The following is a 24,762-nucleotide window of genomic DNA, read 5'->3' as shown; positions in this document are numbered from 1 at the left end:
GAGATAGTAGGTAGAGGACAAATAGTCACTAAGAACAGTGGGCGCACTTTACTATGGTGATTAGGAAATCAAAAGGGTCTACTGAATAGTGCTTCTCAGTGTTCTCCAGCTGTGGCAGATATTAGGTCCAAGCATTAGTATTTTTTGAAGTTCTCTAAGGGATTCTAAAGTCTTTTAAGGATTGAGAGCTACTGGTGCCAGAAGAACCTTTCATGGCTTTGTTTTGCCTTCTGGTATCCTGAGTTCAACAGTTGAGTAGTTTGGTAAAAAAAAGCCAGAATAAGTAATAGGTAAGAAACAAAGGCAAAATCAAGAAGGCAAAATTTAAGCAAGTCTAAGTCTGCTGAGATGAGAGAAATAAGGCACTGTAGGCAGCCCATAAAACTTCAACCGTCTTGACATATAAGTAATAACTTCCCTAAGATAGGCTCACCTTTGAGTATAGATGAATGAAACACTCCTATTGTTCTACAATAGCACTGAGCCATTAGGTTTTTATATCTGCTTATGGTATGGCCTAAAAAATTCCTAGCCCCTTACCAATATGGAGGGTCAGAAGTAAGATCAAGCCTTAACCTTTTCTGTGAGATGGTTCTTATTACTTTACCTGGAATCCCACCGGTCTGTTTTAGAGTCATACTTATAAGTGGGGATGAACTTGATTTCCCCTTCATTGAAGTCAACAAAAGCTTTTTTCTGTGTGCGCTGAATATTTAGCTACAGATAGAAAGAAGCATCAAATAAGCAGGATAACACTATCTTAATATAAGAGATAATCAGGTTGATAAGCCACTGTTCCCATTTCTAAGTATCTAGTTCCACAGCCTTTACAACTGTTGTGAGGGTACATAAATAAAACTTCTATACCTTATGAATTAAATCTCAGCATTCCCATAGCATCTAAACTCACCCTCAGATAGGATGCTTGTTATTAGCACATCACTATTCTTTTATTGCTAATAGTGGCAGAGGGTAAAATGGAAAAACGAAATCTGAATAATTATAAGTTCCTTGGAGCTGGGCAGAAACCACCCAGCACAATTTTAATTTAAAGAAAAAACACACAAATGTTGAATGAATAATTCCACAAACCAAATTCAGCGAATAGTTTCAAATTGTTTTGAAAGATCCTCACTCAAATATTTTACCAGAGTTACGTAAGACTCAGAATTTATCCTAAATATACCCCTTTTGGAGGCAGAATAGAGAAAGAAAAAGCAAAGAAATTTCCCAGCCAACCATAATGTGAAGGTAGACATAGACAAGAACGGCTCACTACAAAAACCATTCTGCTGCAAATCACCTGAATGTTGGCTACGTCTGAAGGTTGAAAAGGCTCTCATAACGACTTAAAGATTATTCGAATGAAGTCAAAACATTTTCTTCCCTCAATAAGCAGCATTCACTTTTAGCAGCCAGTATCCATATGTTGAAGTAAAAATTCAAGTCACATGCCAGGTTCTGAAGCAAATTTACTGCTTCAAATATATGGAAACCAGGTTCTTGAATATCAGGTTTTATGTAAATGTTACCGACTCAATGCTTTTTCTGCAGGTTTAAATACCAGTTAGCTTCAACTTATCATCTAGTTCCCATAAGCCCATAGCCTATGCTGTTCATCCCAGACAAACTTCTTTTCTGTGCTTCCCAATTCCCCTCACAGGGCCTCCCTCTTTTACCTCCAAGCTGTTCCTCAGTCTGCCAAGTAATCATAGAAGTTTTCCCTGTTCCATCTGCCAAACCACATCAACATAGCTGAAGGCCCACTTCCTCCAGGAAGTGTTCTCCAATTAACCCCACCCATTCACCAACTCATTTATACAAATCTCTGAAATTTCTTCTTAATAAAGACGTTTTGAATAAATGTTATATTTACTTTTTATCACTAACGTTATCTTCCCTCCTCCCATCCAAGCACTTAATAAAAGCACTACAAATCTTGTATGTAGTCAATGCATCACTAGTTAGACTGTTTTCACAAGACAGTAAGATGTTTCCATCACTCCCTAGAGTAAGATATACCTCCCACAACTCTAACAATCTCATCTCCCATCTAGGAAAGTTCCTTTAAAATGAAACTTTACTTACCTGGTCGAATTTCAAGAGTCTCTGAAGGTCTTTCTTATTAATAAGACTTTTCACCTCATTGGCATCAGGCATGCAGAGTCTATAATTCAAATCTCCCAACCAAATGACAACACTAAGGATCAAAAAAAATATATGAACAGAAGTAGCAGCGATTAGCATAAAAAAACAGAGAAGGATGGAGAGAAGAAAAATGGGTAGATTATTGACAAGCGCTCACTAACCACTACCTCACAAGGGGTTTAAAGTTGTAACCAATCCTTTGAGGGCAACTACTATCAACACCTGAGAGAGACAATGGATTACAAAATAGGTGGGAGAACAGGACTCTACACATGAAGAATGAAAATGGGAAATATTATGTATGGGATTCAGAAGCCAAGGAGTTAATGGACTGAGAAGCATGCAGTTTATTTGCTGGACTAGCTTCAAAATTTTGCCTGGCTGCTAGCCAGGTCTTTAGGGGAAGAGAATCTGAACGTCTTCTGCCTCTTAGAGCCCTGAAGTTCTGCAGGTTCTCCACTAAGGTCTGCATGGTCTGAGTGACAGCTCTCCCAGGTAGGACCCACTAAGAAAAGTAGGTCCAGGGCTCTCTAGTGTAGCCTAATCCGTCTACCATTGCCCAAGTTACAGGCAGGAAGATGTGCTGAGCCCCACAAAGGGAGACAATGCAATTACCACATCAAAATGGACTCTTCTGTTGAGTGATCGCAAGTTCCCAATGGGTCATTCTGACAATCTCAAATGCAACATGAAATTTATGGAATCTGGGAAAATAAATTTATGGAATTTCATGGCAACTTCATGACCATACATTTTAAGGCCTTAACTTTACCACTGTGAAATAGAATTCCACATGATCCTAATTATTGAGACATTATGGAAAATAGCTGAAGATCCCTACTCTTTCCTCCTCTTTCCCCAATTACTGTACTCTCTATATTAATTTCTTTAAAGCTAATCATTTTCTACCACCACCGTATCTACTCAACACATCTCTGCTTCTATGTTTATTAAATCCCATTCTTCACTGATCTCTCTCTGCTGCCCCTATTTTTAATAATCACAGCCAATAAAAAGAACAATGTAGATCTAGGGGCTTGGAAAGGGATCCACAATAAATACAATAAATAGAATAATACAGTTTTTTTTTTTTTTTTTGAGATGGAGTCTTGCTCTGTCGCCCGGGCTAGAGTGCAGTGGCAGGATCTCAGCTCACTGCAACCTCCACCTTCTGGGTTCATGCCATTCTCCTGCCTCAGCCTCCCAAGTAGCTGGGACCACAGGCGCCCGCCACCACGCCCAGCTAATTTTTTGTATTTTTAGTAGAGATGGGGTTTCACCGTGTCAGCCAGGATGGTCTCGATCTCCTGACTTCGTGATCCGCCCGCCTCGGCCTCCCAAAGTGCTGGGATTACAGGCGTGAGCCACCGCACCCAGCCAAATAATATAGTCTCATACACCAGGTACCTATGTGTGTGTTTGTATGTGAATAGACAAAAGGCTAGAATAGCGCTATTTAATAGAATTATAATGCACCTCACAATATAATTTTAAATTTTCTAGTAGATGCATTTAAAAAGAAAAAAAACTAGTGAAAATATCAATAAATTTCATTTTACTCAATATATTCAAATTATTTCAACATGTGATCAATATTTTAGAAATCAAGATATTGTACATATTTTTCCTAAGTCTTTAAAATCCAATATATAGTTTATGCATACGGCATATCTTAATTTGGACCAGTCACTTTCAGGTACCTAACAGCCATATATATGGCTACTGGTTGTCATCTTAGTACAGATCTAAAAGGCTACACACCCAACTGTTAAGAACGGTTTCCTTTGGAGAGAGGGACTGGCTAGGTAGAGAATAAGAAATGAGGAAATTTTAGTTCTAATTTTATCTTTTATTACATTTACAATGAATATTTCTATTTTATCATAAAAACAATAAAAACTGACTCCAACTACAGACCCTCCAGCATTACTCTAGATGCCCCACTAATAGAACTATCCTTTCCTCTGATATCAAGTCTAATTTCTCTGCCTCAATGATTCTGTTGTTACTCAAAAATCCGCTCTTCTTTGTGACCCCAATCCCTCACTGGTAATCTTTCACTCTTCACAGCTCTACAGTATTTCACCACATTTAATCTCTTCACTATCCAAACTCCTGTAGCCACTACTCAAAGGCTACAGGTGAGTTAATCACTTACTCATGCTTCATGATGTTCAATTGTGGGAGGGTCTGATTTGGGACCACAAAACTCATTCTTGCACAAATGTCCTTATAATCTTGATTCCTTCTCTCAAAGTCCTCCACGTGGGCAGCCAGATGGGAATTGACAATGCAAAAGGTGGTGTTGTGAAATACAAATCTCACAGCGACCCCACCTTTGTTTCCCTGTTAGCAAGAGTAATTATTCAATTAGTACACTGAACTAGCAACTGAACTTTACATGAACATGAATAATAATCAAGCTCATTTCCAAAGTAACTCACCATTTTCCCCATGATTCCAGTTCCAACCGTTTCTGTAGCAATATCACGAATATATCGACACTGATCCTTTCTGGCAAATATAAGAAGCATCATCCCGACAAGGCGCACCAGTTGAACCTATGAGTTCCAGGGAGTTATAAAAGGTTAATGTTAATACCAATCTTTGCCACATATCTAACGTCCCATGACTAATTTTTCATCAAGATGATATACCAATGCCCAAACCTGAATTCATATCCTCTAATTTCACAGTGGACCCCATCAAGTGGAAACCAATATTCTCTGGGGAGGCTCTAATCTGGCTCTGACCAGTAAGAGTTAAAAGCCTGGAGGGACAATGAGTACTTTCAGCTCTAGAGCCATTCTTTTAATCACTTCTTAGCCTACCAGGAGTAAGCAGCATTAAAAGTTCAAATAATAAAGCCACTACCCCAGCTTGTTCCTTCCACCTTTCCTTCCTAGTTTCTGATGTCTAATTTTCTAAGAAATTGAAATCAACCAAACAGCAATCCTTTTTACTTCACTTATTTTTAACTTGTGAACTACAGCTAGAAATATGTCAGAGAAATGCATTAGTCAGGGACCTATATGAGAGGAATAACATCCCCAGGAGTTTTATTACCTATATAAACTGTTAAGAGATGTAGAGTAAAGTTACTCACATTACTTGTTTTAGAGAGCTTAGTATGATAGCCCTGTAATTAAAATAACTCTTCTGGTAGATAAAAGATAAATGTCTTTAGACAAACAAATTGGCCCATCTTGCTAAAGTCAACTCTCCTCTTAACTTAAAACCGAGTTTAGAACTCGTTCAAATTCCACACCACTTCTATTCTTGCTCTGATTGCAACACATGCACCATGAGCCCACATTTCATACTGCTTTTCTGTAAAGCATTCAATTCTGACCATGTCAGTGAGTAATCTCAATCTTCAAGTTTTACTGCATAAATCAGAAATCTTATGTGTAATTATTTCAAACTAAGTATTGATATATGAATAATAAAATTCTTTTTTTCCCCTAAAAGCTATCTAAGCAATGAAAATACATATCCAAAAGCTTAGGGAAATTTTTTTCTAGGAAATAAGGATGAATGATCAGTCTGCCCTATCCCCGTACTACACACAGAGAAGAATTCAATTAAACTATTCTTTTCAAACAAGTTGTAGATAATGGAATAACTCCCGGTGAGCCCTCTTTAGTCATATACTTAAAAAGACAATTAAATGCGGCTTACTTTTTTATACTTGGCTTTGGAATGCAAACCCCTCTCTACAGCCATGGACCATTCTTGTTCCTTCACAGATTCAAAGTAAAAAAAGGCTTCTGTGCTCAAGTCCAGTTCTTGGAATCTGAGGAAAAAAGCGATGTGAGATCTATACATATCCCGTAATTATCTCTGGCTACCTCCTGTCCCATATGTTGAAACAGCAAATGAAAAAAAGATGGGAGAGAGATAAATTTTATAGAACTGCTCTGTTCACCCAAGCTATAAGTAAGGACAAGTAGCTTTCTTTTCTAAACAATTCCCACAAGTACATTCATAAGCTATGCAAAAAATAAATCAAAATACCTCCCACAGAGGATAACAGTAGAGCTTTGCGCTTATATCCTAGGAACTGTCACTGTTAGAACTGACCTCAAGACTTAAGTTTCTATGCAGAATATATAGATTCCTATGGGTTTCAAGAAAGTTAGATGCTTCCTTACACCATTTTAGATATCTGTTCCTTTCTGTTCTCACAAATTTGACCCACAAGTTAACTCTCGTGTATAGTCTACAGTAGGTTTTACCAAATTCTTTTCTAAAAAAGGCAAAAACATCATGTAAACTAACACCAAACATATAGCCAAAAGGAAATTCCAGAAGTGTTCTTTACCCAATGCAGTAGATATCAGGAGGACTGGGATCACAGTTCAGCCAAGGTTCTAACCCGCTATCTGGAGACTGGCCATTCACATTCCAAGTTCCAACAAAAAACCTAATACATAATATGAAAAGATAATTTGAAAACAAAGATGAAGTATAAACCAACAGAAGGTCTTTCTTTTCACTTCTATACAAAGGTATGTTCACAATATGCTAACATAATTCCTCAAAATGTTTTGCTACATATGTAAGAAAGATCTTTTGCATCTAGAACACAAAGGCAGTGGGCTTATTTTCTCTAAATTTTACATTAAGTAAAACTACAGAGGAAACCAAGTCTCTATTTTTAAAAATGCAAAGGTAATTGCTATACCACATTTCCTTTCAATTAAGCTCCATCCAAACTCATACTTGAAAGGAGAGCTTATGGATGGGAAAGAGGTATCTTCATGCTGTAAGCTAGTCAAATATGGATAAATGTTCTATAAGGGGCTGTAGTTGACTCCAGAAATTCACTTCCTGAAGGATTACAAGGACATCTGTGTAGGAAATTCTGATGAGGCAGACATAGTATTAAGGGGGAAAGCAGAAGGGAAAACTCATGACTGTCTTAACTGTTTACACACAAATATAAGCATAGTGGGCAATATGAGGAACTGGAAGTTTTAGCACAGTGATATAGTTATGATTGAATTAGAATAAATGAGGCATGACAGGAAAGCAGATGGGACTAGAATCTTGGACTAGAAGGGTACATTCTGCTCATGAATAACAAAGAAAGGTGGTGTTGCTTCATGCATTGGTGATACATGCCACATGGTACCTCACATGCAGCATATACACACAGGTCCAGAAAAGAAGATGTCAACAAGTAAAGATGAAATAAAAAATAATACAGATGAAAGAATCCAAGATAGACCTCCCAATCAAGAGGACTGGGTGAAACTTTCTTTACCAAAGTAAGTTAAGAGCTAGTGGTAATGATGGACTTTAACTTTCTAATATTGGCTGGAAAAAAAAAAAAAACTTAGCAGGCCAGATATATAAACACGCTTGCTTATGGAATGTGCTAGGGGAAAATTCCCTAGTACACGTGACCTTGATTTGGTTCTCTAGGACTCGATAGAGACATTAGTAGACATGGCATAAATTAGTAGTTAGAAAGTCCAAGGGAAGGCCAAGCACAGTGGCTCAAGCCTATAATCCCAGCAGTTTGTGAGGCCGAGGCAGGTGGATTGCCTGAGTTCAGGAATTTGAGACTAGCCTGGGCAACACAGTGAAACCCAGTCTCTACTAAAAATAAAAATAAATAAACAAACAAATAATTTTTAAAAAAATAGCCGGGAGTGGTGGCAGGCACCTGCAGTCCCAGCTACTCAGGAGACTGAGGCAGGAGAATGGTGTGAACCTGGGAGGCGGAGCTTGCAGTGAGCTGAGAGCGTGCCACTGTACTCCAGCCTGGGTGACAGAGTGAGACTCCGTCTCAAAAAAAAAAAAATTAGCTGGATGTGGTGGTGTGCACCTGTAGTCCCACCTACTTGCAGGGCTGGGGTGGGAAGATTGCTTAGGACTAAGAGGTTGAGGCTACAGTGAGCCATGATCTTCTCTCCAGCCTGGGTGACAGAAAGACCCTGACTCATAAAAAAAGAGAAAATCCAAGGGAAACTGTAGCATCTGCATTATTTTTGATATGCATGTTATTGGCCAGCATAGAGACAGGAGCTTGAAACAGGCGACCGTTTCTTTTTATCATTGATTCTTAATTAGGCTAATGTCTTAAATATCAACAGGCCACTGTCTGTTATACCTACTAACTTTTTAGACTCAGGAAGCAAAAGAGACACTAACCTGAAAGTCTGAATGTTGACATATTCTTTCTCTCGCTTTGCCAGGATATGTTTGATGAGACCCTCCCGCTGCCCAGATTGGGTATTTGGTACAAAGAGCTTCCGCATGGTGTTGGTCACTTTGGGCTGCTCCTTATTAGAAGCTTCTTTTTCACGTGGAAGCCTAGCAAATAAACGAGAGATTCAAAAGTAAAATTGTTTAAACTATAATTCTCCTACAGGGGAAATATGTTTTCACATGGGACTTACATTTTATTCACTAAAGGGGGTGGAGGTGGGGGTTCCCGGTGAATCCCAGTAGGCTGATTTTGTGAATTTATTTTCTTGTCCAAATTCATAGAAGAAAAATTGTCTTCAAATCCGAGAAGCCCTGAAAGACACAGACCCCAAAGTCAAAGGGGGAAAAAATGTAACATCCAACATATCCAGGGTAACAGGGCTTTGATTTGATCACCATTTGATCAGTGGTATTACTAAACAGAAAGCTACCATAAGGGTAGAAATTACTTGGATTGGGGCTCGAAGAAGCATACCCATTCCTGAAGCACTGATATACTAATTAGAACAACAGTTTACAATAACTTGGAACAGACCAGTAATAGCTAACATTTATTGAAGACTTAGCACAACGCCTGGTTGACAGTAAGGGAATATATCATTATCTCATTTAATCATCACAAAAAACCCACAAAGTTAGTCCTATTAAAAATCTTCCCATATTACAGAAAAGAAAATGGAAGTTCAGAGTTGTTGAGTAACTCGATGAAGGTCGTATAACTAGTAAGTCCTTGACTTGGGATTCAAACCCAGGCTGTCTGGCTCTGGAGCTTGTACTTTCTACTATCCTGCTAAGCTGGCTCCTGAACAGCTACCATGCTACAGAAAGGATAAGGAGTGAATGCTGGTCAGTGGGTCTGGACTCGATAAAACTACTCTGCAGGAGAATGTGTCTGACATTGGCTTTAATCTACATCACCATATTTGGCCTGATAAAATCCACTGACTCTGCAATGACCATAGCAATAAGGGAACCAGGAACTTTTTAGTACCTGAAAAAACAGAAGGTTTGTCCTTAGTGTCTAATTTCTGGTACCAGCTAGATGAGTCCTTTTGCTCTGGAACAAGAAGTTGTGACTGAGCTGGAGAGATAAGGTTCACGGTCAGAAACTGGGAAGTCTTTCATTGAGTAGAATTTACCATAGCCAAAAGCCATTCTTTCAACATTCGTTAAAAGCAGGGGCCAGCACCATCTTTGGATACAGTGGAAGAAATTAAGGAAATGAGGGCAGCTCTGGGGTCATCTGCGGGCAGAAGGAGAATTATAGTCTATGGTAATCTATGCTTGCCATGACACTGAATATTCTGAAAACTGGCCTAGTGTCCTAAAAGCTAGGCAGATTTGTTCCCTAACCTATCCCTGTGTTCACTCCTGAGGAAAAAAAAAAAATCAGCTATCAGGGCTTAAAGGGTGAGGTATTTTGCCAATGGCCACTTTCCTCTGTATCAGCATGTCAGAATTCCACTCCCATTGAAATAGAAGAAAGAAAATTGCTGAGTCTTGAGTTACCTTTCTGAGCAGCAAGGACAGCTGAGAGGAACTTCAAACAGTGTTCCTCATCAGGGATTTCAAAGTGGCGCTCTCTGATCCAGTCCCCCTGAACCCGAATTTTGCAGCCACCTAAAAAGAATTGAAATCCATACATATACTGCTATGGGATAAAATGTTTTACTGGGATCATATTCTCAACTTATCAGGTTAATAGAAGGTCCAGAACACAAATATTCCAGATCTATAATATAGGAAGCACATGTACAAGATCAAGAGAGTCAGTACGACGGTGGTGGAAGGGGTGATGCAGAGAGGGAACCCTAAGGGAAGTGAGAACTCCTAGGGCTGATGAACCATGTCAATGAGCAGCCCAATCTAAGGATATGACACACACTAAAATCATACTTTCCTGCGTTCTGATCTCTCTCTCAGACATCAAAGCAGGGACCTTCGAATTCTAGCAACAGGTAAATTCCTCAAATCACCCTCCTCCCATTCCTTAGCTAGAAATTCCTACCATTTCAAGTCCAGATCATATTGTCAGAGTATCTGAAGCACAAAGGGAATAAAAGGAGTAGGATGGTTTGTCCATAAGTACAGATTAAATTTACAAAATAACTTAAAAACAGTGATACTGAAGTATTCTGAAAAGAAGCATCTATAACTCATTACCTCAAGTTTAAAATGTATGTCTTGAATAAACATACAAAAACAATATAATGACCTATGCTCAGAAGTGGTTTGGTTCAAGTACAGCCCAATTGGAAACTAGGAGAATTAGAAGCAAAGTTAGCTAGGACTTTAATTTCTTATGTGTGTAACATATTGTCTCCCCTTTTCTGATGCCCTATAGTTATCATTTGTATCAACTGTTCGGATGTGGTGATCCAGGAAACCTATGTACTTGTTTCTATTCTTATTGTAACTGATTTATTACATACGTTGTTTTCTCATGCCTCTGGAAACTACAAGCTTCTTAAGGGCAAGAGGCAGCATACACATGCAGGGTGCACATACAGGGAACCCAGCACTTTCAGCAGTCTAGGGTAACCAACTGTCCCAGCATTGTATGGGACTCAGAGGCTTCCTAGGACTCAGGACTTCCAATGCTAAGACTGGGAAAGTCCCAGGCAAATAAGGCTTGCTGGTCACTCTACTGGTGACAGTAACATTAGACTTCACAGACAGAAGGTATTTAATGACTGATGAACTGGACTCTTTAACACTTGTGAATAACAAATACATGAGAAAATGAAACGAAAATCCTAGTTTTTTTTTATGGTGGAAATTCACTTCTGAACCTTTGGCTTTTTGTCCTCTGCATTTTTTTTCTTGTTTCTATCTTTGTAAAGTGAGTTACAAAAAGGAAAATAAAATGATTAGTTAGAAGAAAAGAGATAAAAATGGAGAAAAAATGTGAAAGAAGGCACCCAAATAGACTACAAATAAGAAAATTAATGAGGGTGCCGCTGTAGAGAGGAAAAAAGAGAGGGAAGGAATCAAGTGTCAATTACAGCAGCCATGAAGATACAGGGAAAACTCCTTCAGGGCCTAACAAGTCCTTTCTTTCTCAGATAACTTATACTAAATGTGGTTTTAAAAGAGTAGTTTCTATCTGACATAAATGTAGAACAAAAACGCTTATTCTTTCTCACACACACAAACACACAATTCCTGAAAGACATATTTTAGCAAATACATAACTGACCTATTTAATGGGCCAGAAATTGCTTACAAAATAATGCTGGATGCTCCCTCACCATGTTGCTTGAGAAAGAGAACAAATTACCTCAAGACTCAACCTTCTACTCTTCTTGTCTATCCTAAAACCCTCTGTACCTCTGTGATCTGCAAACACTCCTACATCCTCAACTTCATCTGAATATTCTCTGCATCTCTCAGTAGTTCTCAACTATGCATGCATTAAAATTACCAGAGGCACTTTATTATTTTTTATTTATTTATTTTTTGAGATGGAGTCTCGCTCTGTTGCCCAGACTGGAATGCAGTGGCACGAACTAAGCTCACTGCAACCTTGTCCCCCGGGTTCAAGCAATTCTCCTGCCTCAGCCTCCTGAGTAGCTGGGATTACAGGTGTCTGCCACCACATCCGGCTAATTGTTGTATTTTTGGTAGAGACGGGGTTTCACCATGTTGGTCAGGCTGGTCTCGAACTCCTGACCTTGTGATCCGCTCACCTTGGCCTCCCAAAGTGCTGGGATTTTAGGCGTGAGCCACTGTGCCTGGCCACCAGGGGCACTTTAAAAACAATACTGAACCCAGGCCCCACTCCAGGACAATTAAAACAGAATCTCTGGAGGTGAAGCCCAGGCACTCATAGTTTCCCAGTGATCTGACTATATGTCCACATTAAAATTCAGAGTCTACCGCAAAACTGGCTGGTCCCTAGGAGGAGCACTTCTCCTACAACCCTCTTGTATTTATTTATTTATTTTTGAGATGGAGTCTCTATTGCCCAGCCTGGAGTGCAATGGCATGATCTCGGCTCACTGCAACCTCCACCACCTGGGTTCAAGCGATTCTCCTGCCTCAGCCTCCCAAGTAGCTGGGATTACAGGCACGCACCACCACGCCCAGCTACTTTTTGTATTTTTAGTAGAGACGGGGTTTCACCATGTTGGCCAGGCTAGTCTCAAACTCCTGACCTCGTGATCTGGCTGCCTCGGCCTCCCAAAGTGCTGGGATTACAGGCGTGAGCCACTGTGCCCGGCCTAACCCTCTTAATGGAGTCTGTTTATATTCTCTCACACCTGAAGTAATTTTTAGTTGGTGTCTTTATTTGTTCTAATAATACCACCAGACTATTCTTTCTCCTTCTCCCTCAGGCAAAATCCTTTCTCCTTTGAGGCTCATCCACTGGAATCTACCATTTCCTCCCTTTCCTCTACAAGATCATGCACCATCCTCCCAGAAACTTCAGAATCCAAGATAAGACTCATAAGACTTTCTCTACACTCAATCTCCTGCCATTAACTTTGGGTCCCTTTAAAATTAGCACAGAAAACCCAGTCAACACCTTCAACTTCCTCATCCAATGAGATTCCCCCTCCATCTCAGCCACCACTTCCTCAGTTGCTATTGGGACCCTCTCAGTTATACCCTGGATTTTGTCATCATAGAACCACCACCACTTCATAAACCTCTAATTCAAACATCCCTCCCTGATATGTTATTCCTTCCAACTTACTTGCTCATTATCCCCACTGTAACTTTTTTTTTTTTTAACCTCATGGGAACCTCTAGCCCATTAATTTCTCCATTTTCTTACTATCCGTCAGCCCCTTCCTGTTCTCACTTCCCCTTCTACCAAACAGATGCCATCATTACTTTACACTCTTGCAAAAACCCAGAACTGCCTTACCTCTCTGTTCTTCCATGGCACCTACCTGGCTAAATACCAATCTTCATAAATCGAACTAATTGCCTTTCTGAACTTATACCTGAACAACCAGAGGGGGCAAATATGCACATCCACAACCAGATGGCTATCATTATAAATTCCTGATTGCCAATCTCAACTGGGTCCTCTATCATAGGAAGCAACCTAAGTTCCCACAGTCAATCAGTCTCCTACTACTATCTGAAACAACTGTTTCACACCTACTCATTTATCTTCAAAATTTGGATCCCCCATCTTCTTGAGCCTTCTTATTCTAAGCAGAATGCTTCAGCTCATATTTCAGAGAAAAAATAAAGCTATCACATGGAAACTTATCTGTATTTGTACTCATCTCATCCTTTCCCTACTGATACAAGGAATAAGATTCCTCCTATCAAGCCTCCTTCACTTTGAATTACAACCCCTCTGATTCTCTTAGTAATCTTACACTCACAACTATTCCCTAGACACATCCCCATATCCTTAACGCTTTCCCTTTCACTAGTTCCTCCACATTAGCATATAATCATGTTCTAAGTCCTTCTCATCTGAAAAACAAAAATCTTCCTGGAGCTCTGATTTCCCTCCAACTCCAGTCCATCGCTATATTCCCCTGCAGTCATGTTTCTTTAAAAGACACACAGTCACAGACCTCCCATTTCTTACTTGAATCCATTCCAATATGACTTCCAAACCCACTACTTATCTGAAATTGCTTTAAGTTCACCAATAACCTCCATCCCATGGATATTCTTCAGTCATCTTATTAGACCTATTAGCAGAAATCAACAGTTAACCAGGGCTTGACATAATCTCTTCCAAAGGCTTCTATGATACCATACTCATCTAGTTTCTCTCTCTCTCATCACTAATTCTGAGTGCCCTTTGAAGTATCTCTTCCTCTATCTAACATTTAAAAAGTGGAGCTCCTCAAGTTCAAACATAAATCTTTTTTCTCATTCTATACCAGTATTGTCCAATGGCACTTCCTGTGACTATGGGCATGCTCTAAACTGTGCTGTCCGATTTGGTAGCTAACAACTTGATATGCGACTACTGCAACTGAGGGACTGAATTTCTCATTTTATTTCTAATTATTTTAAATAGGCACATGTAGCTAGTGGCTACTGTATTCGATAGCACAGTCCACATACAATCACATCATCTCTTATGATTTTGAGTATCATCTACGTGCTAGTGACCCAGATCTTTCTTCTGAGATTCAAATGCATACATTCACTTGCCAATTTATCATCTATACTCAAGTGTCTCAAAAAAAAATCTCAGCAGGTGAAGTGGCTCACGCCTGCTAATCCCAAAACTTTGGGAGGCCGAGGTGGGCAGATCACCTGAGGTCAGGAGTTCCAGACCAGCCTGGCCAATCAGGCGAAACCCCCATCTCTGCTGAAAGTACAAAAATTAGCTGGACATGGTGGCGGGCACCTGTAATCCCAGCTACTCAGGAGGCTGAGGCAGGGGAATAGCTTGAACCCGGGAGGTGGAGGTTGCAGTGAGCTGAGATCGCGCCACTGCCCTCCAGCCTGGGCGACAAGAGCGAGGCTGGCTCCATCTCAAAAAAAAAAAAAAAAAAAAAATCTCAAACTAAACATGACTGAAACTGAATTCATGACCCTTCCCCCTTAAGGAAAACTCATTCTTTCTGCAGTGTTCTTATTTCTGCAAATGGTACCATCATCCACAGTCATGTCAGAAACCCGAGATTCATCCTTGACACTTCCTCTCACCCCCTACACTCAAACCAATTCCTATGGATTTTACCTCCAAAAACATCTATCAAGTCTGACTGCTTATCTTCATTACTACTGCCACCACATTCTCTAGCTTATGCTATGGAAACAGCCTCCTAACTGGTCTCTCTGCTTCCATGCAAATGATGACACCCCAGCATAAAATCCTTCATATTCTTCTCATTTTTAAAATCTCAAAATTCAGATTTAACACAAGGCTTACAAGATCCTGCCAGATCTGTCCCCTAGCCCGTTTTTCTTACCTTGGTGCCCAAGACCTGTTTTAGGCACCCTGGTCTTCTTTCACTTCAAAGAAAGTGTCAAGCTACTTCCCAGCCTGGAGCCTTGTGATTCCCTTTACCTGGTAAATTCTTCTCTCTCTCATCTTAACCGGTCTCTTACTTAGCCCCTCTGGTCTCAATTTAATTGTCACTTCTTCAAAGTGGTCTTCCTTGACCACCCTCCTAATATACTTACTCCTCACATAAACTCTTAGTACCTTCCCTCAAGAGCATTTATTAAAACTACAAGTATCTGGGTCGGGCGCGGTGGCTTACACCTGTAACCCCAGCACTTTAGGAGGCTGACGCGGCAGATCACAAGGTCAGGAGATCAAGACCATGCTGGCTAACATGGTGAAACCCTGTCTCCACTAAAAACACAAAAAATTAGCCAGGTCTGGTGGCGGGCGTCTGTAGTCCCAGCTACTTGGGAGGCTGAGGCAGGAGAATGGCGTGAACCTGGGAGGCGGAGCTTGCAGTGAGCCGAGATGGCGCCACTGCGCTCCAGCCTGGATGACAGAGTAAGACTCCGTCTCAAAAAAAACAAAAACAAAAACAAAACAAAACCAAACCCAAACAACAATTATCTGTATCTTATCAGTTTAAAGTCTGTTTCCTATATTAAAATCCTTAAAGTATCATGACTGTACTGCTTTCTGCTATATCCCTAGAGCCTAGAGTAGTTCCTGGCACATAAAAGATGGTCATATTTTTATAGAATGAATGATTGAATTATAGGTATCTGTGTGACACTAGTAGCAAATTGCACAGAAGCAAGACCCAAAGTAGGAGCAGCAACTTTATCTTTGTCGTTCTGTACTGATTCTGCACTTACAAAAGTGCCTGACAAAGAGAAGGCACTCAACAAATAATTGTTGAATAATGAATGAACAAGGGACAGTTTAATATTAGGAAATTAGTACAATACAGTGTACCAATTGGTCAAATAAGAAAGAATGAAATCATCTCCATAAATACTGAAAAGACATTTGCTAAAATTCAGTATACATTCATAATTTTAAAAAACACAAACTTGAAATAAATGCAGTTTCTTAATTTAAAAAAAAAAAAAACCTGTTAAATCAACAAGCAATAATGTCATTAACAGTGAAATACCACTTGAGGCATTCTCACTGAAATCAGGAGCCAAACAAGAAACATCATCGTTTACCACTGGTCCCAATATTCTCACTGGTATAGTGTACAACAACAGTAGCTACTAGAAAAGAGACAAAATTATCATTTATAGACGATTAAGGTTAGCTACCAAAATGAAAAAACAAAACGAAAAGCAAAAAAAGATTAAAAATAAATTTCAATGAAGCAACTGGATAAAAGATAAATATCCATAACTCAACAGCTATTCTGTATACTAGTAATAAACAATTAGAAGGGCATAGAAAAAAACTCCACCTGCAATAGCAGCAAATAAAATCCACCACAAAATACTTAACCTAAAAACTATATATATGAAGAAACTATAAAATTTTACTGAAAGATATAAAAGAAGACCTGAAAAAAATAGATACATCATGTTCCTTGACAATGACTTAATTTTATGAAGAAGTTAATTTAGTAAAATTTGGCACAGACCTATGGTGAAATATTGGTCTTTAAAAAGCATATTATAAAATAATTGTAAATGACATAGGAAAATGTGACAATATAATGTTAAATGAAGATGCAGGATAAAAACTATATATGAGGATTCCATTATGTAAAAATATAAAGAGTGGAAGGAAATACATAAAAATGTTAACCACGGCCGGGCGCGGTGGCTCAAGCCTATAATCCCAGCACTTTGGGAGGCCGAGACGGGCGGATCACGAGGTCAGGAGATCGAGACCATCCTGGCTAACACGGTGAAACCCCATCTCTACTAAAAAATACAAAAAACTAGCCGGGCGAGGTGGCGGGCGCCTGTAGTCCCAGCTACTCGGGAGACTGAGGCAGGAGAATGGCGTGAACCCGGGAGGCGGAGCTTGCAGTGAGCTGAGATCCGGCCACTGCACTCCAGCCTGGGCGACAGAGCGAGACTCCGTCTCAAAAAAAAAAAAAAAAAAAAAAAAAAAAAAAAAAAAAATGTTAACCACAGTGGTGATCTCTAGATTGCAGGAAAATAATCTTAATTTGATACTTTAAGCTTTTCTGAATTTGTAAATTGTACATAATGAAGATGTATTACTTCTATAATGAAAAAAAATTATTTACAAAGCATTTAACACCAATATCCAGACAATGGGAAAATGCATATTTACATTAAAATCAGGCCTGCCTAACAAACCCAAGATCTCCTTCGTGCAACACACTGTGTACCGTAAAGGTTTACATATGAAGCCCAAGGATCAAGATAAAATACGGTTTCAGTGCAAATATTACTAAATGGGTAGAAATAACCAAGGATTTTATTTAAGTGGTCACTTACCTATTTTCCCCCTATGAGACAGTAACTAGAACTCTGGACATAGCAACACATGGCTAATGTAGAAGCGGCTACAACAAAACTAATGCCGAAAATCAAGTGCTTATAAGAGAAAAGACACAGCTCAGTTTAACTTTTCAGCTTTGAATCAAATACCTCTCTACATCAAATACAGGACGTTTCCATCTCTTATTTCAGCAGCAATTTCAGTTGTTACAGAATTGCCTGTGTTTTAATTTTGCTTTTTTAAGTGTTGTTTTTGCCTTCTCCTTTCTAAGCACAATAAGAAATAGACATTAAGTTATTTTCTCTCTTGGATACTTGCAGCTGGGGTTTACCTGGCCTTTCAGGCACAGCCTTTAAGACTTCTAAAATCCACAACCAAAGGGAAAAAAAAAAAAACTCAAACCAGAAAAAAGCCTACTTAAACTGTTCAATACAAATTAATAGTGCCAAGGGCTGGGACTCTGTCTAAACAAAGTTATGTAAACCCCTAGTCCCAAGCTCAGTGCCAGTTCCCACTCATCCAAGGACTCAACTAAGAGATAAGGCAACCCATTTGATTTCGATTCATGTGGTCAGATACTCTTTTCCATAGCAACCTCACAGTAGCATCGAGTGCCCATTTTCTCCACCCCATAAAATAGGACAATTAGATGATAAACAAAGAACAGCTTGCACAGAAAGTCAAAGATGATTTGCTTCAAACAGATAAAAATGAGAGAATGGAAACACTGAAAAGAAGATCATGTTCCCTCTAATAAAGAGATGCCTTGAGGGGATGGGGCTTAAATAAAAGACTAAACTTTTTTTTTAAAGGAATGCCTGGACAAGCAATTTAAGGGACTCTTCAGCCTTCCAAAAAATACAACAAATAAAGGAAAATATTATGACTTAATTTTAAAAGAGGGTAGGGAAAAAACTTAAAATGTAATAGCAGTTAAAAGTGACCAAAAAAACCCACCAATAAACCTTATGTGCTTTAAACATTAGCCCTTCCTACAATTAACAATTCTACAGCAATGATTTAACTGACAGCAACAATACTGGTAGCTCAATGAAGTACAGCATTAGAAAGGTAGATCATTATTTTTAATTTTTATAAAGATTCTTACCAGCCACCTGCTTTTTCTTAGGCTTAGCCTACATGTTTTTGGGAAACAATGCTAATTTGTATGGCTGCTACAGGAGCCTACAGGAAAAGATGGTAAAATAAAAAATGTGCCCCAAAAGGTGTCTTAAATGTAGTGAGTGTTCAAGTAAATATTTGTCGAATAAAAATCAAGCACATTCAGAAAGATACTCACTGTTAGAAGCTATGTCAATCAAAAGAGTTTCTTCTGCTTCTGAGACGGGAAAAAAAAAAGAGTAGGATCAGGGAAGAGAAAACCACTCATTACAACCAAAAGAATACATGCCTAACTAAATAACTGCTTCTCTCAGTCACTACTCCTAGGTCTTAGAACCTATTTTTTAAAATTCTTTTTCATTTAATATTTTTTAAAGGGATTTTTAATAGCACTAGGTTCTAAAGACTATGAGCAAATCAACTAAAATAAAAATGAACTGAAGAAGTAACCAAATGGAACTCCTCAAAGCAAATCAAGGAACGAGAAATTAATAGTACAGAATATAACAACATGTTGATTCAAGCAAAAGCAAGTTTAATTCCCCTTAACTGTAATATACTGATTTAACTCTGGGTCCTTTAGATACTTCTTTAGATACCAGAAGGCAAAGGAAGTTACCCTGAAAGTCCACAGGTGAATTACTTTCTTAACTCAGATCTATTCTGTGAAAATTTCCCAGTGATCTCATCACGTCTGCCCCCGTCCCACACAGGGGGGCAGAGTATACCTTCAGGTTACAATTACTACCTGTGGGCCAAAGGCCCTCCATACCCAACAGGGTGCAAAGCAGTCTGCAAGTTTAGAGTTCTCCTTATCTCTCAATGGTTCTCCTGGACTTCTTCCTTTACAAGTGTCTAGACCCAACCTATCTCTTCCCCTCTGATTTCTCTGGATTTGACCAACTGCACCTGCCAGACCCTCCAGGCTAATTGAATTCCAGGTACTGACTCTGTGGGATTAGCTTGGATCTACCTTGGTCAAATGGAGTAGTCTCACCTTTTTCACCTCCCTCCCAAGACTGAATTATTTATTTGGCTCCATTACTCAGGTACAACAGAAGCAACTGGCAAGAAACTAACTCATTTAATACCAGAGAGTAGTCTTGATATTATTAGGATGATTAAACAAGGGGAATGAGGGCATCAAAACATAGATATTGTATGTTTACTACTGTTCTTCATTAACTTTTAGTTCTGTAAAACCTGAGTGTTTACAGATGGTTTTCTTTTTCTTTAGAGACAGCCTCACTCTCTCACCCAGGTTAGCATGCAGTGGCACAATCACAGCTCACTGCAGCCTCAAACTGCTGGGCTCAAGCGATCCTCCTGCTTCAACCTCCCAAGTAGCTGGGACTACAGGTATCTGCCACCACGTTTGGCAAATGTTGTTTTTTTAATTTTATTTTTGTAGAGATGGGGTCTCGCAATGTTGCCCAGGTTGGTCTTGAACTCCTGGGCTCAAGCAATCCTCCTGCCTCAGCTTCCCAAAACGTTGGAATTACAGGCGCAGTTTACAAAATAGATGCACAGGTCAGGAAATAGAAAGGAGATGAAAATCATACATAAGTCTTCCTTCAGTCATGGGGAACTATATTACATGTGTGTACATATTTTCCCAGATTCTAAGAAGCAGCACTACGATCTAACAATCAGCAATTGATTTCTTATTAAAAATACTAAGAGAAACAGGGTAAAAGAGAGCCTAGAGGTAGAGTAAAAAGGTACAAAGCTAATAGGATATTAATTTAAAGTCACGTTCTTTGGCTCTTCCCCTCTGTGAAGGGCTACATCTTGAAAAGTGAGGTGGCCACAGCCACTTACTATGGCACGCAGCTACCTTGTTTAGAATGTCTCTCTCACATAGGGCAGGCTAAATAGCTATCACTTAATTCTTCTGTACAATATGGACACTATTCATTGAAGCTATTTTTAATTCTTAACACAAGCATTCTTAAAAAGTCATATCCACTAGCTTAGTATTTTCACTTACAAGAATAAATCCTTAGGAAATAAGAGATGTGCAGGTATATTTAGGTGCAGAGATGTTCATCATATTACTATTTATACTAGTGAAAAATAACCCAAATGTCAACATAGCGGAATTATTACATTATGGACCATTCATAAACTGGAATGGCATATAGCCATTAATGACATGGAAAAGTGCTCATAATACGATAGCATGTAGAACAGACAAAAAATTATATGAGTATCACTCATGCTGCAATGTATGTGTAGAAAAAAGGAAAATGCTAGGTGTTTATCTCTGAAGGATGGGAATTTAAGTGACCTATTTTCTTTACACTTTTCTGTTCTTTCCAAAGGTATTACATTATGTACATGTCACTTAGTGATTAAAAAATAGTTCAATGTAGTTTAAGAAATAATCCATGCAAGCTAAGATTTAAGTTTTCCAAGAAAGGCCAGGCATGCTGGCTCATGCCTGTAAGTTGCCCAGCACTTTTGGAGGCTGAGACAGGCAGATTGCTTAAACTCAGGAGTTTGAGACCAGCCTGGGCAACATGGCGAAACCCCGTCTCTACAAAAATTACAAAAAAATAAAAATTAGCTGGGGGGTGGTGCACCTGCAGTCCCAGCTACTTGGGAGGCTGAAGTGGGAGGATCGCTTGAGCCTGGGAAATGACCTTGTCTTGAAAAAACAAGTTTTCCAAGAAGCTACAATTGATACAGAATGCTTCTGACTGATAAAGCCACTGGTCTTAGTGAAAACAGAATGTATTTGTTCTCTAGTATCAATTTCCTTTCTAGAGCAATGTGAGATGACAGAAGCAACACCTCCTACACAAACCTCCCAATTTTTAAGTTTCATCGTAGCAGATGAAACAACAGATTTTCTGTGCTCCGTCCCCAAATTTGAGGGCAGGAGGCCAAATATTTCCTCCCCAGAGTCAATTTTCTTATGAATCACCAATGTCAAGGTTTGAGAATCAGCACAATTGAGAATCAGCACAAGATATTACAATCTGGCAAGGTATGTTGCCAAATGTATTAATTTCAAATAGCATGTGGAGAAAGTGCTGAATGTGTGTGAATCCAAGTGACCTTGGTACCTTATAATGAGCACTGTGTCCGTTAAGCCCAAGAATGTTATTTAAATCCACATATAGGTCAGTCAGCATAAAAAACTACCTACACAGGTAATAATCTATGTACATCTCTAACCCAAGCCAAGGAAATAGGTGAGACTACAGACACACGCATATATACAAATATATTGCAATATAACCCTTCAGCATTCTTAAAGTATCATCTCCTCAACGTTATCTTTTTATGCAAAGAGTAATACATTTCATTTTACATGCAGTGACAAATTTAAATATGTATGGTATTACATAATGCAGTAATGACCAAGAAAAAACATTATAAAACTAGCTAAGCAATTAAAGCTAGTACCTTGAACACATCTGAAGTGGCTATTTATAGGAATGATATCTTGAACATGCTGTTCCTTCTCATGCAACTGGATTATTAACCTAGGAAACAGAAGAACGCATCAAAGAATAGCCACTGAAAAACCCATTTAGCAACAAAATACTTCGCTGTCCTGTTATACAAATCTAGTCTGTATTTATTAGACTTGCTGCATCTAGTTCCCTGGATCTGAGCATCATGACAGCTAGATATTGCTCTAGGCCTAAAAGGATGCTAGTGGTGATGAACATCTGATTACCCACACTGTTCTCTAGGCCATATATCCTAAAAGCAGCATACAAGCTTAAGAGCATGATTTACAGAGTATATAGCTTCAGAGTATGCATACCAGAGTGAAGAACTGACAGCTAGATGTGAAGTCCAGGGACCACAGCTATCTTTACACCATGGAATTTCTAGTACCTAGCACAGAGCCTGGCACACAGCAGTTGCTCGTGTGTGTGGAATCAGTGAATTAGAAAATTCATAAATTAAGTTTCCAATTACACTACCATGGCTTTTTACCAAAGAATGGATCTGTCTCTTCAAACAAGCATTCAGGTTCATGGAGGAGTAAGAGGGAATGCCGAGCCAGCTGGTTGGTCAAAATATCAGTGACCAACAAGGTGGCAGATACCACAACCGGATTGCCTTCAAATCCCTTGTGTTTTTTCTCTGGTTTCCAAGTTTACGCTGGTATTTCTATGAACATGAGTAAACCCGGCTCCCCAGTATGAAATCCATACTTCTAAATCCATATGTACTCCTGAAATATTAATTTTTCATTTATTATTTATCCTTAATGGCCCAGAATCGAGGTACAACCTACTGGTAAACAGCCATTCTGAACGTCAACTAGCATTCCCAAAGTCAAGCACTCTTCCAAGTATTGTTTTTAGTTTTGTTTTTGTCAGGAACACTGTTTCTTCCCGAGTTTCATCTCAAATATCACCTCCTCCGTGAAGCTTTCCTCAATACCCCCAAGCAGAACCAGCAGCCTTATTGCCTTTGTTTGCCCCTCTAATAGAATACTTATACACTCCATTATGGTTATATTTATTTCCCCTCACTGATTTTAGCCCCTTGAAAGCAAAGACCAGATCATAATCAGTTTTGTCTGCAGCCTAACAGTTGCTCAACAAATACTGGTTGAATAAATCATCTAGCTTAATTAAGCTATAAGCAGAGGTGAATTTTAAAATGAAACTGTTCAACTTCTGACATTAAAATGTCATCATTTTGAAGGGTTTGATTTCTATTTTGTTGTCTTTTGGGGTGCCTGTTGCTTTTGCTTTTTGCATTTTCAAATGTGTTAACTTTGAAGAGGATAACCTGGGATAGGATAAGTAATTACTTAGATAGAACTAAGGGAAATAAAAGTATTAATGCTTCTTTTCTGCTGTGATCCTCTTGCCTAATTTGCAGGGGTTTGTATTCTAACGTGACTACAGGAATATGGGGCAGGCCCCTTTCAATCTGGAAAGTTCATGAGTTGAGTGGAGAGTCCTATAAACACAGATGGAAACCAGAAACCAGATAAAAGGCTGAGAAATCAAAGGTTCAGGAGGAAGAGCTTACTTTGAGGAAGATAAACACAAACCACTAAAATCTCAAAACATGTAAACAAGATACGGTGTTGAACATCTAGCAGTAAAGCTTCATGTGAACAGTACTATTAAAAACTATTACAAAACAGAAATAAACTGAGAACTTAAGTGAATTCCACAAACATTTATTGAGTATTTACTACGTGTTACCCACTAAATCACGATGAAAGAGTAGGGCTAAGAATAAGCATAAAAATTCTACCTGAGTGTAATTATTCATTTCAGAATATGAAGATTAGAAATAATTGGCATACAGCAAAACAATGGAATTCAGAATTTGGTAGTTGTCAAACACAAAAGAGTGACAAATCCTGAATGCCAACTCTGCCTTATCCCTAGGAAACGCTTTGATTTGTTCAAGGAAGGTAAAAGGTCAAACAGGCTTTTTCATAATCTATTATCCTTGAAAAAGATGAATCTTAGTGTTTGATTCCCTGTTTCCAAAAAAACCTGATTTTTAATTGTAATTTTGGTCAAGTAAATTTCCCATGGTTGACAGTAGGAACCACAGACATAAAGATTTAAGACAGGCTTCAAGTTCTAGGATAAAAAGGCCAAAAGTAAAAAGTTCTGGACGCTCGAGTCAGAGAAGGCACCAGAGAGACAAGAACATGAGGATTACAGATGGTATTATGGTATTAGGTGTCTCCAGTAAATGCTTTCAAGAGAAATTTCTCAGTGTAATTCTGAGACATGTTACATAGGATCAGATCTCAGGTACTCTACTTCCTAATTGCAAACAAGTGACTTAACCTGTCTGTGCTTCAATTTTTGTATCTATAAAAGGGGGATAATGATATTACTATTTTATCCCTCGCACGTGGATTAAATGAACTAACTAATGAAAAGTGCTTAGAACAGTACCTGGCACATAAGCAGTCATTG

The 24,762-nt window shown here is 38.9% G+C and overlaps 1 protein-coding gene across 6 annotated transcripts in view; it reads right to left on the bottom strand.

The window, feature by feature from the left end:
- OCRL (OCRL inositol polyphosphate-5-phosphatase) overlaps window positions 1-24,762 on the bottom strand; it is a 60,192-nt gene that overhangs the window by 33,208 nt on the left and 2,222 nt on the right. For 4 of the 6 annotated variants that reach the window (XM_065538414.1, XM_015444102.4, XM_065538411.2 and 1 more), the window contains exons 3-14: window positions 22,253-22,332; window positions 19,017-19,055; window positions 9,877-9,987; window positions 9,359-9,448; window positions 8,559-8,679; window positions 8,311-8,472; window positions 6,473-6,574; window positions 5,830-5,944; window positions 4,593-4,709; window positions 4,307-4,494; window positions 2,089-2,200; window positions 608-717 (exon numbers count right to left, since the gene is read on the bottom strand). In XM_065538414.1, the coding sequence (XP_065394486.1) occupies window positions 608-717; window positions 2,089-2,200; window positions 4,307-4,494; window positions 4,593-4,709; window positions 5,830-5,944; window positions 6,473-6,574; window positions 8,311-8,472; window positions 8,559-8,679; window positions 9,359-9,448; window positions 9,877-9,987; window positions 19,017-19,055; window positions 22,253-22,332 (1,347 nt within the window). The remainder of the gene's footprint in view (window positions 1-607; window positions 718-2,088; window positions 2,201-4,306; window positions 4,495-4,592; window positions 4,710-5,829; window positions 5,945-6,472; window positions 6,575-8,310; window positions 8,473-8,558; window positions 8,680-9,358; window positions 9,449-9,876; window positions 9,988-19,016; window positions 19,056-22,252; window positions 22,333-24,762) is intronic. The other 2 variants (XM_065538413.2, XM_074029171.1) reach the window with 1 other exon arrangement.

This window comes from Macaca fascicularis, chromosome X (genome assembly GCF_037993035.2).
Source record: "Macaca fascicularis isolate 582-1 chromosome X, T2T-MFA8v1.1".
Lineage (NCBI taxonomy): Eukaryota > Metazoa > Chordata > Mammalia > Primates > Cercopithecidae > Macaca > Macaca fascicularis.
Note: the sequence above shows the minus strand (reverse complement) of the source record. Positions and strands in the feature narration are given on the sequence as shown.